Genomic DNA, 21073 nt, shown 5'->3' with positions numbered 1-21073 from the left:
AAGTCAAGAACCAGAGGGAACAGCAGCGGAATAGAAGAATGTCTATTTAGAACAGAGCTGAGGAGGAATGTCTTTAGTCAGAGAGTACGGCAGCTGTGGAATTAATTGGCACAGATAGCTGTGGAGGCCAAGTCATTGAGAATATTTAAAGCAAAAATTGATGGGATCTTGATTAGTCAGGGCATCAAAGGTTACGGGGAGACGACAAGAGAATGGGATTCATGGAGATTATAAATCAGCTGTAATGGAATGGCAGAGAAGACTCAATGGGCTGAATAGCTTAATTCTGCTCCTCTGTCTTATAGTCTTATACCATTTCAAAGGCCTGTGATCTGTGTTTGGGATTGGGCCAGAAAGGGAGAGCCTAAAAGGATTGATAGCGAGGGTCAACTGGAAAGATTAGGTATGTTGACAAGATAGCAATCAGCATCAAGTTCTGAAGATGAATGGGATGGAATAGATTGGGGTGTAAGGAAGTGAAAGAATGGCAGATGCCATGGGTGCACAGACGATCAGAAGTTCATTGGGGGTGACGTTAGGAGTTGTGAGTTTACGTGGAAGGAGGGATGCAAGGATGACTCTTATTCATAGGAATCCATTCAAAGCACATGAACAGCTTCAAGTAATGTCATAAAAAAGCACTTGAATGCTGTACAGCATACTGTAGATATAAGTTAGTGCAACTGGAACATTAGCAAAAGATATTTAGAACATGCAAGAGGTAAGTGGCTTTTGCAGTTTAAAATTATAGCAATGGGAAAAGGATTTTGATTGAAAAATCAAGAAGTAGGAACGAATTTGGAAATATGGTAGGATTATTTTGTGGAATATAGGAAATTGAAAATTATAGAATTTTTATAAGTTGAAGCCTTATGGTCCTTGTGAAGGTTGAAATAATTAGAGGGATAGTACATCAATAATCCACTGACCTCCAGTTGCTTGTGGACTTCATCGGGTAATTCCTGTTCATAGGCCTTCAAAAGTTCTATTGTTTGTTTTATAGGCTCAAACATTGCATCTGTCGAAACCTGTCTGTCTTTTACAGCCATCAGGTGACCCATTACACCAACCAAACCACTGAAGTCACCTTCTTCAACCTTCTGACATAAACCTCCTTCTGTTATTTTAATAAACTCATTGAGATCAGCCAAACTAGGAAAAAAATAATTAAGGAGAATTAAACATGCAGGCAGGCACAATGAAGTTAGCTTATTCCACTAATATTAGCTAGATGTAATTTACCTGGAATTAATTAGCTATTATACAATTAATGATATAGTTCTTGAAAAGGACAGACAGGTAATCTCATCTTCAGAATGACAAGACAAACTGAATAGTGAGAGTTCCTTATCTCAACTATCCAACAATCCTTTTATCTTTTTCTCTTTTTCTCTCATATATTCATTTAATTTCCATATAGAAGCATTTAAGCTATTCATAACTTCCAATCATCCCCAAATATTCTAAAGATAAAACCCTAAACCACTCATATCTTTCCTGATATCTGTAATCTTTCATTTCTGTATTAAACTTTTTGTATTTTCTCTAGTGCTTATTTGAACGTTTGCCATTCAAAGACGGGTTTGCTCTGAAATGCAGTCTGCCTAGGTTCTCACATTTTGAGTTAACATCTGTCCATTTTCCAACTAACACAAGTGTGTCACTTAACTTGTCATTTAACTACCCACTCTGCTAGTTTTCTATCATCATCTTGTATTGTGCTGCCTTCTCTTATGTGTCCTATTGCATCCTCAAATTCAGTTATCTTGTACTTGTTTCCTAATGACGCCAGTAGAAAATACTGCCCATCTATAACTCAACCCCTTACACTTCAAATTTACTCCTCTTACTCCAAATACTATAAAAGGCACCGACCTTGTCAAAGTCTCTTTGGAAGTCATTGAATATGACAATAACATTGCCCATTCATGCCATTACCTCTCCAAAGATTTATTTTAGCTTGGTTAGGCATGATTCTGTCATCCGGCTGACACTTCCATTATCATACTACCTGAAGTGTTTTTTTTTAGTACTCATCATAAAAATGTTCCTATCACAGATATCTACAGCTGCATGTTTGTTTTTCTCCTTTTTTTTTGCAAATAGTTACGACCTCAGACATTACCAGTGTTCTGGTACTATCTCTCAGTCTAAAGATTTTTTGTATATATATGGACTATTGGCTGTTGCCTCTGAATCCTCCATCCAAAGTTACTAAAGAATGCCCAGTGCATACCACCTTTTAGTTCTACAAGTTACCATATTTTTAAACCTGCTGTAGTAATGAAGACACAAGAAACTAAAGATGTTAGAAATCTTGTGCAACACACAAAAGTGCCTGGAGGAACTTTGCAGCACAGCCTTCATCAGGGGTGGCTTGTCAGAAGGATCTCAATCTGAAACTTCAACTGTCCATTTCCGTCCACAGCTGCTGCCTGACCAGCTGAGTTCCTCCAGTATCATACTGTTTCTCCTGCTGTACTAATACTCTACTTCAATTTCCAGTCAAGTATCTATTTCTGAAGCTGCTTTAATAGAAACCAAGATCAGTCATTCAAAAGTTCTAATGTCCTCTCCATTAAATGCTACCTTTTCTTAAATTTCCATTTCATATGTCCATAGAACACATCATAATATATTCTTGTTATTATTATTCCTGGAAAAGTTCAGGTTCAAGTTTATTGTCATCCAGTGATCCTCTCGGCAATTTTTACCACCTTCTTGCAGTCCAGTGCCTTGCAGCTTCTATAGCACAAGATGATGCAGTCAGACAGGACACTCTCAATGGTGATCATGTAGAAAGCTGTTAAAATGCAGGTGGGAAACCTTGCACACCTCAGTCTCCTCAGAAAGTATAAGCTTTGCCGTGCTTTCTTGACTAATGATGTGTGTCCAGGTTAGATCATCCATTATGTGCATACCAAGGACCTTTGTGCTCTTTCCTCTCTCCACAGCAAAGTCATTAATGTGAAATGGAGAGTGGTCAACCTGCACCTTCCTAAAGTCCACAATCATCCCTATTCCTCTTCCACCTTGAGACTCAGGTTGTTGTTCTCACATCATTTCACATCATCGCGAGCTCAATTTCAACATTTAAATTTGGATAGGTATGTGGATTGTAGGGGTATGGAGGGCTATGGTCCTGGTGCAGGTCAATGCAAGTAGACAATCTAAATGGTTTCAGCATGGACTAGATGAGCCAAAGGGCCTGTTTCTGTGCTGTACTTCTCTATGACTCCATGATCATTTGTTGAGCTACTGCACCTCTTCTCTGTATGCCGACTCATTATTGTTGCTCACTGTTGTATGATCGGTGAACTTGATGATGCTGTTTGAGCTGGATCTAGCAGTGCAGTCATGAGTCAGCAGTGGACTGAGCACACAGCCCTGGGTGGTACTAGTGCTCAATGTGATGGGAGTTTGAAATGTTGCTGACAACATGGACAGACTGGGGTCTTTCCATCTGAAGTTCAAGATCCAGGTTGGGATGTTGAGTCCCAACAAGGACAGTTTACCCACCAGCCTCAGAGGTATGATTGTGTTAAAAGCTGAGCTGAAGTCAATGCACATTATCCTGGCTACGAAGCACTGTTTTCTAGGTGGGACAGGATAGTGTGGAAGACTGAGTCTATGGCATCATGAATGGACTGGATCAAAGTAGGCAAACTGGAAAGTGTCCAGTGTACAGTAGCTGGAAGGTGGGGTTCTATACAATCCATTACATGTCGCTCAAAGCACTTCATGATTGCTATGGTCAGTGCCACTGGGCAGTCATCATTTAGGCCAGTTTCTATCGCTCTCTGGCACTAGAATGATGGTGGCTGCCTTCAAACCTGCAGGAACAGTGGACTGTTGCAAAGTGACGCTTTAGGGATGTTAAAAATCTGTGCTTTTCATTTCTCTTTTCATACTCAATTTTTTTTAAACTTCTGTCATACTATCCAAACACTTCCTCTACTTCTTATTCTCTAATTCACTAATTTCAGCAGGACATAATCCTATTTTATTAAATATATGATTCCATACATTTATCCAATTTCTGTTATTGAGTTACTGGCAACACCATCACATACGAAAAATGTGACAGTTAAATGAAATGTGCACTTAAGTGAATCATGACAGGACATGGCCAGTCCAATATTTCTGCTGGAAAAGGATGCAAAGGAACAGGCAAAGTTTGATTTGTGTGTGCAGCTTACACATGTAATTTGGTGCAAATTAGTCCAACTTGCAAGCAACAATATTGTTACGTTGTTCTTGATCCTGATACTGTATTCTCTAATTCTAATATCTCCTTCCTAGTTTCACATCTCTCCTGGTCCTTGTCTATTATAAGATCCAACTGTGATTCTATTATTTTATTGACGTATGTGTGCACGTGATTTTGGATATCCAGTAAAGGCCTTTACTATAAACTACTGGCGGTCAGTTCCTGTGCAAGATGACTGTATCAACTACAACAGCTCTGTAATAATAACACTAGTACTATTCAATAGCAATTTTGTGCAAAACAGTTAGATCACAGGAAATAGACTTTACAAACACAGAGAGTGGCCTAACATATCAAAATCGTAAGCTTTAACACCAAAATTTGCTTTAGTATAATGAGAGAGAATATATACAACAGTGCTTCAGACTACCAGCTTCATTTTCAACAAAATAAACTGCTAATGCTGTCTGCCACTCAGCTTTCACAACTCTCTCAGGTAATACTTTTCAGGTATTCTCATTTAAAATCTTTGACAGTATAACTTTTGACATCCATTTTCAAGTGTTAACCAGAGGTTAAGTGTCTTGGAGTCATAGAGTATTAAAGCATGTTGGCCAGTGGGCACTCATCTGTATTAATCCCATCTTCAAGCTTCTTACAGCCCACCATACCGAGGTGATTCAAGTGCTCCTCAAGACAGCTAATGCTGTCAACAACTCTGCTTGCACCACCTTCTCAGGTAATACTCTTCAGATACTCACCATTCTCTGAATGAAAAGGCATCCATTGGATCCCATCAAAATTTCTTACCACTTACAATAAAAATACAATGAAGTTTTATTTATCTCTGACATGGAGAAAAGTTTCCTGTCCTAACTGCAGCCCTAACATCCCCTTGCGGTAAGATGACAGCACCCTCGAACACAGCGACCTCTACCAAAGGTGGTCAAACAAAGGTGTATGGTTTTTTTCTCCCCAAACATCTTTTTTATGATTGTAAGACACTGCTTCATTAAGAACTTCAGGTACTGTAGGTCTACCTCATCAGCGAGTTGCTTGTTGGCGGAGGAGCTGGACTTGGTGCAGATTGTGCTGCTCTGCAGAAAGATCAAAGTCGGTACACAAAGATGGGTTGCAGTTCAACAGTGAGTGATTGTCTTAGTTGCTTTTCTTGTAATTGCAAGACCCTGTTGGGCATTGGTAGTGTGGAATGCTGTAAGCCCAGTTCACTGGTTTATCGGCAGGACCAATGGCGGGGAGCCGCATGGTCTCAGTTTTATGGTGGACTAGGCCTCATGCCCTGGTGGACTAGGCCTCATGCCCCAGTGTCACATGCTGCAGCTTCCCAGGAGAGATGAGGCCGAACCAGCTGCACCCCAGTGTTCACTTGGTGGAAGACGAGCTGGATTGCGTTCATCTGAAGACTGCTGCCGACAACATCCATGGACTCAGTGACTTAGGCCATATTATATATTTTTTGTGTGACTGTTATCATATATGTGCTATATGAGCCTTGTGCTGTATATGACTTTGGTATTGTGCTTTGCACCTTGGCCGTGGAAGAATGCTATTTCATCCGGCTGCATTCATCAGTATTTCTCTATGGCTAAATGACAATAACACTTGAACTTTTGACTTCTTCCACTCCAAGGAAAACCAAAATCTAGCCTCTCAATTTTCTTCCCATGGTTGAAATGTTCAATAATTTAATTTAATTAACATAATGTAGTTAAAAAATTAAATTGATCCAAGGCAATATCCTGGTGAATTTCCTCTGCGCCTACTTTGACATTATCCCACTCCATCTATGGAATCTTACCTGTGTGTTACATGGTCAATGAGGTGCTGTTTGAACATGAGGCTCCACTTCTTGATGATATTCAACAAGGCAGACTTGAAAGGCCTGCCATCAATTTGCATCCAAACATCGAAAACATTAATGGGCTCCAGAGAGTTCACCTCTTCGTAGATCTTTTCATAGGAGTCCATCTGTTCCTTGTACTGCTGGAGCGTTGGGGGGCTCTCTGGAACACCATCCTCCCCATGGGCCTCAATTTCCTCAGCAGTGAGAACGTGCCCATACAGAAGGAACTGGCGCATAAATTCCTTACGGTCGTCCACCCAAAGGTACGCATACTGGTCAAAGGAGTTTCGATACTCACAGCATTTTCCCATCACGTGCCGAACACTGTCCATTAAATGCTGTCGCATGTCTGCCAAGTCTGCCATGTCTTCCATATCAGCCTGAGAAAAGAATCACACAACAAATAAGATAAAAAACAACAAAATACCTATGATAAATAAACAAAACATAGATAGGGCAGATGTTTAAAATCTTGTTCCAGTGGTAGGGACATCAAAATCAACAGGGCATCATTTTTAAGGCAATAGGCAGAAGATTTAAAGGGGTTCTTAACAGGAATTTTTTTTATGTACACGAAGTGGCCAATATATGAAGCACACTTCCAAAGGTGGTGTTGGAATCAGATACACAATGCTTCTGAGAAATTTAGACAGACATTAAAAAAGATCATGTATAGAGTATATGGTCCTACTGGAGGCAAATATGATTAACATTGATCAGCAAAAAGGTTGGCATGGATGCTGAGTGTTGAAGGACTCATTTCTATCCAACGCAATTTCATGACTTATTGAAAGTATCTGAGAAAACCACCATATCCAATGATAATTTTCACTGAATTCTTCTCACAACTGCTTCTGACTACAGTGGGGAAAAATGCTTAACGTCACTTCTAACATTAAAACAAGAATGATTTGAAATACTTCCTAGTTTTGACATGGTTTTTAATTCATCTATAATACTAGCTTTTAAGAGTTAATTCAAAAAGACCCTCAAAGTTATTAATTTTCTATTACAGTTATTTTGATATCTGATTAATAAAGATGAACCAAAAGTTATATTTTCCAAATTGCAAATTTATTGCTATTAGACAAAGTAACTAGGAAAACATAACAACACATATACAGGTGTCCCCTGCTTTTCGAACGTTCACTTTACAAAACCTCACTGTTACGAAAGACCTACATTAGCACCCTGTTTTCGCTTTCAGAAGGTGTTTTCACTGTTACAAAGAAAGGCAGCGCGCGATAAAAAATCAGCGCACAAAAAAATCAGCGCGCGATAAAAGGTAGCGCGCACCCCGAGCAGCCGCTCTGCCCCAGATTCGGAACGGCATTGCTTAAACACGTTGCATTGAGCAGCCGTTAGCAAGACAAGTTCTAAGGTGTCGGAAAAATCTGAAAGAGTAAGAGTGTTACACTTAGCGTAAAACCAAACATAATTAAGCGTTTCGATCGTGGTGAACAAAGCAAGGACAAAGTGAGTTTGGCTTCTGGAAGTTTACGAAGATGATGTTGAAGAGGTTTTGGCATCCCATGACCAAGAACTGATAGATGAAGAGCTGATGCAATTGGAAGAGGAAAGGATAACAATCGAAACCGAATGCAACCAAATGCAGAAAGTGAAGCAACTGCGTGAGATTTTCGCTGCAATGATAAAGTACGACTTTAATTTTGAAAGGGTATGTAGGTTTAGAGGATATTTGCAGGATGGTTTGAATGCTTACAAACAACTGTATGATAGAAAAATGCGCGAGGCTCAGCAGTCAAGCAAGCCTTCCACATCAGCCACAGCAGACAACGAACCTCAACCTTCGACATCAAGGCAGGCAGTCATAGGAGAAGATGAGCTTCCTGCCCTGATCGATGATGAGATGACACTCCCGTGTCCCACCACCCCAACACCCGGGCCCCGGACAGATACTGTACCGATTCGCGAAGAACGCAGCGGTAGCCAGGAGACACACAGCACATCTTTAAGAAAAAAGCCGAAATAAACATGCTAATTAATTAGGTGCCGCCTAGCATGTAATTGTTGGCCCAGATCAGAGGCGATGCAATCGGCAATCACCTCTGATCTGCGCCGACGCTTACGTGCCTAGCAGCACTTTATTAATTAGCATGTTTATTTCGGCTTTTTTCTTAAAGATGTGCTGTGTGTCTCCTGGCTACCGCTGCGTTCTTCGCGAGAATGTATCGGGTTGGCGGCCCGGAGGCTGCACCACCCAGCCTGCGACGACTCAGTCTAACACACCATCATCAGTGTGCTCAGCGCTGTTTTCCCAATTACGGTAAGTTATACTACACTGTACATACATTATTTCTACTTTATATAGGCTGTGTATTTTTACGTGTTATTTGGTAGATTTGGCAGCTTCATAGTTTAAAGGTTACTGGAGAGCGCATTTATGCCAACAGCGCTTGCGTGAGATTTTCTGCCGAGAGCGCTTGTGTGAGATTTTCGCTACGGAGATCTGTGCAGGCAATCGTTGTAGAGAAGTATTTCTACTTTATGTAGGCTGTGTATTTATCATACCATTCCTGCTTTTACTATATGTTACCGTTATTTTAGGTTTTATGTGTTATTTGGCATGATTTGGTAGGTTATTTTTGGGTCTGCGAATGCTCACAAAATTTTCCCATATAAATAAATGGTAATTGCTTCTTCACTTTACGATATTTCGGCTTACGAACCGTTTCATAGGAACGCTCTACCTTCGGATGGCAGGAGAAACCTGTATAGGGCAATCTTAATTCAGCCCATCCATCAAAAATCTCCACTGTGAGCCAACCGACTCTCCGTTAAAGTAAGGATCTACAGTTAGCATTACACCTGAAACACACAGTTTCCTATCTGAGAAGCTGGGATGAAACAAGCGGATATTAAATACCATCTTACCTGATAGTGAGGATAAGTGGTGTGTTCTGCCAGTCTGGGTACCAAAGATGAAATATTGAAAATATCATTGATCAATCCATCCACCAGGTCATAGAAACTGTCACCACTGCCTATCTCAAGAGATGGGTGGAAGACCAAATCTGGGGAAACTAGGTCCAACTGGGCTTCAAACAGCGGTGCAAGACCAGCTTTAGGTTCTATGAAAAGAACAGAATAATGTAAACCTGTGTGATTTCTATGCAAAGTGAGAAGGCTTAAACAATAAATTTCCATGTTTCCTCTGTGGAATGAGAAAGTACACACCCAATTATATAAGCAAGCATTCGTCCACATATAAGCAGATCACCTAAGTGTTTTTGAAAATCTACATCTTCCTGGCACTGCTGATCACTCAACATTTTTAATTGTCAGATGATAATTAAAGGGAGTTAAACTTAATTATCCTAAACCTCACAGAGGAGATGGTGTTGACCAATATTGGATTACTAACTATCACTTACGGCTTAACATATTAAGAACATTTCATTCCCTGCACCTGTACTTGGAGTTCAGAAAGAAGCGGGACAATCTCATTGAAGCCTACCAGATATTGCAAACCTGAAGAGAGTGCATGTGGAGAGGATGCTTTCATTAGTAGAAGAGTCTAGGTTCGAAGGGCAGGGCCTCATAATAAAGGAACATTCTCTTAAAACAGATGAGGAGGAATTTCTTCAGTCAGTGAGTGATGAATCCATAGAATTTCACTCCGGGAGTGCTTTGGAAGCCAAGTCTTTGGATGTACTTAAGACAGAGATTCTTAAGTTCCTGATTGGTAAGAGGTTAAAGGTTATGGGGAGAAAACAGGAGAATGCAGTTGAAAAAGAAAAAATCAGCCATGATTGAGTATCACTGAGAAGACTTCATAAAACGACTCCAGGGGCAGAATGACCTAATTCTACTCCTGCATTTTATGGTCTGATGACATGCTGAGAGTTTGGCCGGAAGGCTCATGCCACCAAAGATACAGTAAAGTAAAACTCTGATAACTAACACTCTTGATAAAGCTTGGATTTTTCAGGACTATTGGATGGTAATCTTTACTAATACCTGAAAATTGTTATTTCACTCTTTTTTTACATGGCAACAACAGATTAATACATTCTCCAGAGAACCTGGTGAGTTTAAAGAGACCAGGAAATACACAAGCACCTGGTTTTGACCACAAGCCTACTGTAAATGTTGTTTGCACTCAGGGTGACTAACTCAAGTTCAGAGTAAACAAGCCAGATGCTAGAACATTTAGATGTTGGATTAAAGCTGTTTTATTTGCCATAATCCTTTAAGATACAAGCTGCATATGGTTTAAAGTGCATTTTTTTCCTCTGTACTATCCCATTCTTTTTATTTATTTAAGGTATCCAGGAGTTGCAGCCTGACAGGCCCTTGACAGAAAGCAAAGCTGGAGTGATGATCTAAGTAAAACTTCATTTAGTTTCACGCACAAAGTAACTACTTCAGATACAGACACTGCATGTGTAAGAGAGCGAAAAGGCAGGATCTATTTCTGGTGAGACAGCGGCCATCAGGCCTGGATTTAGGGTAAGTTGTGATGATATCTGAGGTACCTCATGTCCAGAGTATGATGTTGAGTTCTACTGCCGAGCACTCATTTGCGGGTCTGGAAAGCCATCCTATCTAGCAAGGCTTTGATTTTATTTACATCTTATAACAATGTTCCCAGTTGTAGTAAGTTCTAGCTTTCATGGGAGCACAGTAATAGCCACAAAGCATCTGACTATTACAATGGAAGCTCAGCCTACAACCATGCAATTTCGGCTGTCTATCATTAAAACTGCACAGCCCAAGTGGGCTGACAACGTAGTATGTTTTGAGCTATAACGATCTAAATGACCAGCAGTTAATGGTGTGGAAGAGCTGTTAAAAATAGCCCAAACTGCAGAAAGATCTGAAATGTTGCACATTAGTTCAGCATCCTTGAGAAAAGCAAGCCACTACCAATTTCCTGAAGTTCCAAAATTTGCAGTATTTATGCAGTTATATTGAATTAAACATGGCACTGAAAGTTATTGATAGCAGTTAATGATGCAAGAATTCCTTACATTGCAAGATTTATACTTCAAATACTTTGCCTCATTCCGGCATGTAGCACATTATTCATTCAGGTTTTTAAAACTTCAGATTTCATATTGTTTTGCTTGTTTGTAATGTGTTTTTTCCCTAAATCTTTCCAAAAACAATCTTTTTCCTCTCACATTTATCACCCAGATCGATTCTAATTTGCACTTTCTTTCCATGTTGTCCTCTGTATCTTTCTTTTTCCTATTTAATAGATTGGATAGGATGCTGAAGTAATTGTTCATTACAGATGAACATGACATAGCATTAATAAGTTGCATTTCAAGCAAATGTGTGCTGCAGGAAGCTTTGAGTTCAATTGGTTCAGAAGATTAAGGCACGTAAGATCATGGAGATTTGGTAGATACAAAATTCACTTGAATAAAGAAGACAGAGGATAATTGTGGGAAGGTGTTTTTCTGACTGAAGGTCTGTGACCAGGATCAGTGCTGAGACCCCAGTTGTTCATGACATATATAAATAATTGCGACACAAAGAGAATTGCTGATAGGGATGAGTTAGCAATTGACAAGTATTGTGTACAGTGAACAGAACTGCACACAATACTCCAAATGCAGTTACTTCAGTGTTTTGTATAGCTGCAGTATGATGCCCAAACTTCTATACTTAAAGTAACCTATGAAGGCAAGCAGATTACAAAAGTTCTTAGCGACCTTATTCATCTACTTCATCACTTTCAGTAAGCTAGGTACACACACCCAATCGGAGTACATAAACACTCCCAAGGTCCCTGCTGTTGCTCCTTATGGCTATGTTGTCCACTGCAAATAGCCCCTAGTATTAGAAATTGATATGTAACTGGGGGGGAAATCAAATCAAATTAGTGTGGGATTCAGGTAAACACATGCTTGATAGTCAGTGCAAATTTTATGGGCAGAACAGCCTCTTTCTGTGTTTTCATTAAGTCATTGTTAAAATAATGGAACCTACCCTACCACAACAATAAGCATTTCCTCATTGTGTGGCCATTATAAATTGATGACTAGGAATAATATTACTGGAATAAATTATTCTTACCAGTGTTATCTACAAGATAATTCAGGGAGGCTTCAATAGCATTGAAGAAACCATCAATAACCATTTCATCAACATAGTCAACATATGCCTTCCAAATCTTTGAAGTCACATCAGCTTGGAAGAGATTCAGGTTGTCCTATTGATGGATAAAAATATTAGCAGTACATAATAAGATCCATAATCAGTGATTATCAGAAGTAATACCATCAGGGAAATTTGGAAAATATGTCACTAAAAACAAAAAAAAACTAATCCATGTGGTAAATATACAGCTTAATGCATTTTTGAAGTAACCACAATTTCTATATTTAATGTAGTCATATGAGACACACTTAAGAAATGCAACCAGCTTAATAAGTTATGAGCAGGTATTCCTGCATAGTAGAAATCTCAGCTGAAGTTTACAACCCAATCTTCAAGATGCTCTGCCTCACTTAAATAAATTTCGTTGAAATGAGGTAGTTACCTATTACCAGTACTTGCATCAGCATCAATAGGATAGGGCTGATCTCTCAGATTCTTCCTCCAGCAGCAGATAATTCTAGCAGAAAATCTACTCTTCATTGCAGTGCATCATTTTTAAAATTAATAAATCATGGAACCATAGAAATTTAAAGCATATAAGGAGGCCATTCAGCCCATTTCACCTGCTAGCCTAAGGATGAAGTTATTTAAGCAATTCCCATTTGTCAGCTGTTGGCCCACAGCTACGTAGAACAAGATTCTTCAAGTAGTTGACGAGCTACATTTTTAGAGACGACAAGGGTTAGCTTTCAGACTCCTTCACAAATCCCTCCTCAACCCCCCACTAATCCTTTTGCCAATTAAGCCGATAAAGATCAAATATCCAAATGCAAAACATCTGAAATGTGATTCTACTCTTCCCATGTAAATTATTCTTCCTCATTTTCCCATCAACTATTTTGATTTTTTAATCACTTACATTCAACTATTAGTCATTACAGCAACCCACACCCCAGCAAGTAAGTGATTAGTGTGTCTGGGATGTGGCAGGAAACCAGCACTCGAAGGAAACTCATACAATCACAGGACAAATGTGCAATCTCCACACACAGAACCCCTTGAGTTAGAAATGAATCTGTCACTGGAGCTGAAAGATGGCAGCAATAATTGCTGCACCACACAGCTGTCCTTTAAACAGAAGTGAACCTAACATCACTAGAAAATAATCAGAATCAGATCGGGTTTAATATCACCGGCACTTCTAGTTGAGTTTTTTAACTTCAATTTAATCCCTTCAATTTTCACAATGTAACAAGGTATTAGTGGACATAGCAAGCATAATTAATCAGGCACTGGGTAAGATCACACTGACTCCTAGCTGGTGGTTCAGTCAATAAGTTCTGACTAGATAGATTGCCAACTTCCCACCTGTACACTGCACAGAACACACTGGAGGTCATTGACTGGAGGTATCCACCCTAGTATTTTCACAAAGTTGAGGACAATTTTAAAGATTAGTTTTATTTGCCAAACATACAGGGAAATGCTCTGTTTGCACTGAATCAAATCAGTGAGGATTGTACTGTGAACAGCCCACAAGTGTTCCCACAGTCCTAGCACCAACATAGCATGCCCACGATTTACTAATCCTGACTACACGTCTTTGGAACATGAGAGGGAACAAGAGCACCCAGAAAAAACCCACGTGGTCACGGGGAGAACATACAAACTCCTTACAGACAGCAGCGGGAATGAAACGCTGATCGTTTATTGCTGTGAAGCGATTGCGTTAACCGCTTCACTCCCATGCCATCCTACTGTGTTATTTGGTAATAACCTGGGATGATGGGCCAGAAAGTCATCATTATCAGGCCTCTCAGTTTAAGGGGTTGTCTAATATGGCCCCGTTCATTTGTGGAGAATTGTTAAACATAAATTACAGGTTTTATATCAGTTTTCATTATTCAACACCAACACTGTCAGCAGGCTTGACAGATAGTGGAATTACCTAATCACATTCAATTTGTCCTATAATAGCATTGGCAAAATATATTGTACATCCTTAACAATTTCACAATAATACTAAATATAGTTTGTAGTATTGGCTGAAATGCTGTGCTTTCTTAAGGTTAGAATTCCAATTTTACCATACCTTCACCAATAAGCGTATTTTTTCACCAGTTTGCTTAATAAAACTGTAGCGTTTCTCAAGTCTTTCATTCTTGTCATCGAGACTGAGGAGTGTATCTTTTTTCCCTTCCTTTCTTTCAAAAACAGGAGATACCCATGCCTTCATAATATCCTGTATGGCACCTAGGTTGTCTTTTGCTTTCTGCAATCGGTTCTCCAAGTCTTGAACCATATCCCGAACTTTTTGGATATAATCCCAGATGCCTTAGCAAATATTAACATGAATGTATTAAGCAGATGAATGTATTCAGACACAATAATATTTATCAGGTTTCCTTTTTGAAGAGTTTCCATTTATCTTGATTGCCTTCTATTAGCTTGTTAATTACTATTTCAAATAACTAGGTTTCTTTAGCCTGTTTTATAATTCATTTTTGCTACTTAAGCATATTTCACTCAACCTCTGACAAGTTCTTGATTAGTTTCATTGAAGTAGTTGTTAATCTTATTAGAGGTTAAAAGTTGAAAAAGTCATCTCTTGAAAGAAACAGGAAATGAACATGCTTTTAAACAGAACAGATTGGAGCTCTAACAATATTCATAGAACACAAGTAACTTCTCATGAAACCTGGAACTGCAAACATTTCAAACTTTGTAGTCCATAGGTTTCTGGCTTAATCAAATTCTTTTCCTAGGCATTCTCTACAATTAAATGTGGAACTTTCTTCCTAGGAAACCCACTTTAAAACAAACCTATTTTAATGAAGTTAAACACCTCTTAAAAAGCCTCAATCCTTCCTTCCCCAAAAGCAATAAATTAACTTATTTTTAGGAAAAGGGCATTCAATTTTTCAAATATATTTCCATTATCAATGACAGATTTGATTCAGTAGGTTTTGCCATTCATAGCATTGAATGTTCCATACAATATATAGTATATCAGTAGTAGGGAAAATAAAGTGCAAATTAATTACCTTCACTCTTCCAGTTCAGTAATTCTTCTGCCTCCTTCATTTTACAGTCAATCTGTTGTACCTGCTCCTCTATGAGCGGAAATTCCACCCCAAGGACAGACTTTAGGATTTTGTTGTACCAACTGGCAGTCAGCTCCAAGGTTGCCACATACTGGTGGTAGGATTCTTTTGAGGCATATATTTCAACTGCAGTTTTGGGAATCTTCTCAACATGTTGTGTCTCTAAATATCTAACCTCTCGTAATACTGAGACAAGCTGTAAATGGCATAGAATAGCCAAGATCATGAGGCAAATAAACAGCGTAATTGGTATACCTCTAATTTTCACTTAAACTTTTGTTTCCTGGCAAATTAAATTTAGAACAAGGCTTTCTTAATGAAGATTGAATCATTATAACACTTTAAATCAAGAATAAACATACTTTTTTTTTACAGCAGCCTGCAACAGTTTCAGATTCAAAGTTACAGGAGATTAAACTTGATTACAACTTCCTCTAGTTAAATCATAATTTGTTAGTCCTTGTATTACAGTTCTTACTCAAAAACAGGTTGAAATACTAGTCTGGAAAACCGTCGTTTGACAACTATCTTGGTCTGGCGTGTTTTGAATTTTTAAGACAGATTGATACTAATGAACTAATTCAAACGAAGATACAGCTAAGACCTAATAGTAACCAAGATCTGCACTAACCTGTAGCTAATCAAACTCCCATTGCAATATTTGTGCTGACAATGCTTCTGAATTAGGTAAACTCCAGGTTACGAACGATTATATTATTAATCAAGCTTTCAATGGGACATAGAAAAGTAATTGGCAAATGATCACTCATACACAACAGCATTGATTTTTATTGAATATAGAACATAGAACTGTACAACACAAAAACAGGCCCTTCAGCCCACAATGTTGTGTCAAACCAATTAAATTAGTAATCAAATGCCCAACTAAATTAATGCCTTCTGTCTACGCAACATCCTTATCCGTCCATTTCCCTCACCTTCACATGCCTATCTAAATGTCTCTTAAAAGTCCCTTATGTATTTGCCTCTACCACCACTCCAGGCAGTGCATTCCAGGCACCCCAACTCTCTGTGTGAAAAAAACTTGCTCCTTAGTCTCTTTTGAACTTACCCCCTCTCCCCTTAAATGCATACCTTCTGGTATTTGATATTTCAACCCTGGGAAAAGGATACTGTCAATTCACTCTACTCTTCTTCTCATAATCTTATAAACCTCTTTCAGATCTCCCCGCAGTCTCTACTGCTCCAGAGAAAACAACCCAGGTTTATCCAACTTCTCATCATAGCACAGAGCATAGCATCATAGCAACAGCCTGGTAAACCTCTTTTGCACCCTCTCGAAAGGCCCAATATCCTTCCTTTAATGGAGCACCCAGAACTGTTTCAATACCCTAGATGCAGCCTATCTAGTGTTTTATAAAGCTGCAACAGACTTTTGAATTCAATGCCATGATTGATAAAGGCAAGCATACCATATGCATTCTTAATGACTCTATTAACCTGTGTAGCCATTTTCATGGAGCTATGAACTTGGACTCCAAGATTCCTCTTCTCCTCCCTTAACATTTAACCTACCAAGGTGCAACATTTCACATTTGACTGTGTTAAACTCCATCTGCAATTTCTCTACCCATATCTACATCTGATCTATATCACACTGTATTCTTTGCCAAACTTCTATGCTATCCATAACACCACTAATCTTCATATCATTTGCAAACTTAATAATGTAACCATGTATATTTTCATCCAGGTCATTTATATACATCACAAACAACAGAGGTCCCTATACAGATCTCTGCAGAACACCACTAATCACAATCCTTCAGCTATAATACATCCTTTCGACCACTACTTTCTGTCTTCTATGTGCAACCAGTTCTGAATTCAAGCAGCCAATTCACCATTAATCTTCTGGATCAGCCTCCCAGACACAGACTAACTAGAGTTTTATAAAGCTGCAACATAACTTTCTGACTTTGAATAACTTACCTGCGGCTCAAAATTAACTGAGATCAGTTTTGTTTCTGGGTCTCGTTTGAGGAGAGGTTGAGTTAGATTATATTGAGATTTTTCAGATACAGTTTTGGACCACTCTAAATACAGCTTTGCTTCATACCTAGTAAAATTGAAGGAATACCAAAATAAAAGCAAGCAAATATGGGTTGAACACTTGCGTAAAATAAAATACACTCAATAGACTCCATATTAGTCCAATACCTCAAAAAGCACCAAAAATGAGAAAGCTAAATTTAAACAAGCTAACATGCAATAATCAAATCAATTGTTGTCATAATGACCCAAAGAAAATTGCCATGCATTCAGTAACTTGATCACCAATACAAAATTACACCTTCCATTCACAATTTCATCCATAAATTAAGTATACAGCATTTATCTATTCCACAATTCTCTCAGCTGTAATCAGCTAAAGCCTCTTATTACAGTACAACCATTATTTTTCTTGAAATGTGATTTATTTCTGCTTTGGATGTAATCTATAATTTGTTCTGGTCACAGTGCAGTGACATCACATGTAAGTCTGACTCAGCTAAACATTTCCAGCAAAACTTTAAGAATGTCCATAATTCCATCAGAAATTTTCCTGCATTGTCTGTAGTTTTTGATACACATAAACACTGAAAATTATCTCCACAGATCATTTTTTAATATATCACACCACACAGTATATATGTTTTCCTTGGAAAATCAAAATCAGAATAATAAATTTAGATCCAAGAAAAACACAGTTGTAATGTGAGAAGTCCATGCATTGAAGAACCTGCTATGGTTTGCATTTCTTTTGAGAAACTGACCAGTAAATTTAGAGCAATGAGACCAACACCAAAAAAAAAATCTGAATCAAAATCCACATTTCAGCCCTCGATCTTGAGGTTTGCAGAATCGCCACTGAAGTATGCTGGAACAGTGAGGAACATCACCCCTTTGAACCCTGAACCCTGAACCAGTCCTTTGAACTAATATGAAATCTAGGTTACAATTGTAAACCTATGGCAAGCAGACACCAGAAGAATACCCATGGATGACAGGGGGAAGAAAAGGCAATGCAGGGAAAGAATAGCCAATGGGAGAAATGCACCAAGGCACTGATGCCAAGGCTGCTGGATATGCAGACCTTGCCTAACCAACTACGGTCAATCTTGAGGGGTCAAATTGCTAAACTGTTGGTGCACGTAGGCAGACCTCATGATACCATCATGTCAGAGCCCCTTTCAATTTCCCAGACTTAAGACCATTCCAGGCGGCTGCTGCTGACACCGCGTAGTCATAGAAAAGTACAGCACAGAAACAGACTCTTCAGCCCATTTGGTCTGGGCTGTACCATTTAAACTGCCTACTCCCATCAACCTGCACCAGGCCCATAGCCCTCCACTCCCCTACTATCCCCTACCATCCATGTACCTATCTAGCATCTCACACTTCATCTATACAGGTATCTCATACTTCATTGCTAACTATTGCATTAGAGAGGTCACCTGAAGTACATATTCAAGAAGGAAAGCCGAAGCCGCGCATACATTCCCAGGAGCAGGCAGTGCAGCACGAGTATTTGTCTCCATTAAGATATTGGTGGATTCGGATTTTCATGACAACTTCCTGCCAGGAGCAGGGTGTAGTCTTGGAGGGAGTTTGGACCCCTTTCCACAAAGCACTTGCCTGCCATGGATACTGTAAGTCACATGCCTGTCCAAATACATCCAACCCTCTGGAAGCAGTCTACCAAGCCCCTCCCATTAGTAGAGCATCTATTCAGCAACAATGATCCCTTGAGCCAGACAAATGATGACGCTTTGCTCTATATCCGAAAATGAAGGCAGTAGACGTTACACCTATTAGACTAAATAACAGCAGTGGCAAGAACTACAATAGATTAATTGGAACACTGCACCAAAACTGGTGACATCAGCTTCATCACATTATCCAGAGGAACTTATCAAGTTTCTACGATGAACTTTACAGTTGACTTTCAACCTTTCACAGACAGCAGTAGGGGAATCTCAAGCAACACACAGCAAAGTTGCTGGTGAACGCAGCAGGCCAGGCAGCATCTATAGGAAGAGGTACAGTCGACGTTTCAGGCCGAGACCCTTCGTCAGGACTAACTGAAGGAAGAGTGAGTAAGTGAGTAAGTGAGTAAGAGTGACGAAGGGTCTCGGCCTGAAACGTCGACTGTACCTCTTCCTATAGATGCTGCCTGGCCTGCTGCGTTCACCAGCAACTTTGCTGTGTGTTGCTTGAATTTCCAGCATCTGCAGAATTCCTGTTGTTTAGGGGAATCTCAATTTTGTTTTAACAGTGTTGCAGTTTTAAAGTAATTTCCAATGTTTGTATATTGGTCCAATGCACTTGTGATGGCAAAGTAAATTTCCAGGAATAATAAAAATCAGAAATAAAAATAAACAATAATGACTGGATTAGTATAAAAGGCCTTGTGAAATTGTTAGTGACATTTCGTGTGTGCATCCATTATCATCAGAGTCGAGACTGCATTGGATGAAGCATAATAAAGACATAACCAAATTTGTATAAAATTTAAATCAAAGGATGGTTTTTGGGTAATGGAGGAATTAAACCATTAAGTAAATGGAATAATACATTTGCAGTAGCTCATTTAGGTGAATCAAGAGATTGTTATTCATCAAGTAAATTCTGGATTGTGTGCACATTAAATAACTGCAATTAATTTTAAATTCAGTTAAATGTGATTCATAGCAGACATTCATTATTTAAAATGTAAAACATTACCTCTTCTTAGAGTGCATATAGTTAATTGCTGTAAAATGTAGCTACGTTAGTAAGTAGATAGCATACGGCTAAATCAAAGCAATAGCTCAATTGCTCTTCTTGCATCAAAACATCCAATGGTTACAATCACTTTCACCTCATCAGCCCTAAACAACAGCAAAAACAGCTAACTGCCAAACCAAAATCTGCTCAAAACAAACCATTAAAAGACTATTAGACAAGAGGGAATTGAGAAAACAAGCTGTTTTCAGAGAGACATCAAGCTTTTCACAAAAATAACAAAGCAAAGATGGTGAGATCAGTTCTCAAATACAAACCAGACACACCTGAGTTGACTTCAAGGTCTTAGATTCCAAATGCTTTAAAGATGCAAATTTCCATCAAAACCCAATGCCTTCACATACATGTTTCTTTGTAAAATGATAACAGAAGAAATGTGCACAACCCTGATTCAAGTTCATCCATCTAAGAAACATTATAGTTTGAACATCATGATTCTTACAATGTATGCCTGCAAAACCCATTTTATCCATCAAAACTTACACAAAAGAATTGCACATCTCTGTACATACAAATAAGCAAATTTTCTGACAATAATGATCTACCACATGCAACTGTACTCCACAGGACTTTTCATTTTGCTGAAGTGGTTCAAAAGGAACTGCCTGAAGGAATATTGAACCCACTCTATACAATGTTGAGGCCATTAAACACTGTGGATCATAGTCACTTTCATCGCCGTTAGTTGATTTGCACCACCAGAACAGATTTGGGCAGCACAATGATGCTAGTGAAAGACCTGCTGGCCCACAGCTCCAGCAATATGGATTCAATCCTAACCTTCTGTGCAGTCCTTGTGGAGTTTGCAGGCTCATCCTGTCAATGTGTGGATTTCCTCTGGATATGCTGGTTTCCTTCCACAAAGACATGCAGTTCAGAAGGTTAGATGGCCACTGCAAGTTATCTGTAGTGGTGGGATGGTTAATGAGAATACGGGAATAAGTGGGTACTTGATGGCTGTTTGGACTCACTGGAATAAAAGGCCTATCTCCACACTACATAACTCGAAACCACAAGTTGTCATGATCAGAGAAA

At 39.0% G+C, this 21073-nt stretch overlaps 1 protein-coding gene across 1 annotated transcript in view; it reads right to left on the bottom strand.

Annotated features, from left to right (window-relative positions):
• Positions 1-21073, bottom strand: part of dnah9 (dynein, axonemal, heavy chain 9) — a 585611-nt gene that overhangs the window by 518068 nt on the left and 46470 nt on the right. The window contains exons 12-18 of the mRNA XM_063074264.1: positions 17204-17330; positions 15191-15446; positions 14239-14480; positions 12123-12258; positions 8970-9166; positions 6030-6454; positions 930-1152 (exon numbers count right to left, since the gene is read on the bottom strand). Coding sequence (XP_062930334.1) covers positions 930-1152; positions 6030-6454; positions 8970-9166; positions 12123-12258; positions 14239-14480; positions 15191-15446; positions 17204-17330 — 1606 coding nt within the window. The remainder of the gene's footprint in view (positions 1-929; positions 1153-6029; positions 6455-8969; positions 9167-12122; positions 12259-14238; positions 14481-15190; positions 15447-17203; positions 17331-21073) is intronic.

This window comes from Mobula hypostoma, chromosome 22 (assembly GCF_963921235.1).
Source record: "Mobula hypostoma chromosome 22, sMobHyp1.1, whole genome shotgun sequence".
NCBI classification, from domain to species: Eukaryota; Metazoa; Chordata; class Chondrichthyes; order Myliobatiformes; family Myliobatidae; genus Mobula; species Mobula hypostoma.
The sequence above is the reverse complement of the archived record's forward strand: the minus strand, read 5'-3'. Positions and strand labels throughout refer to the sequence as shown.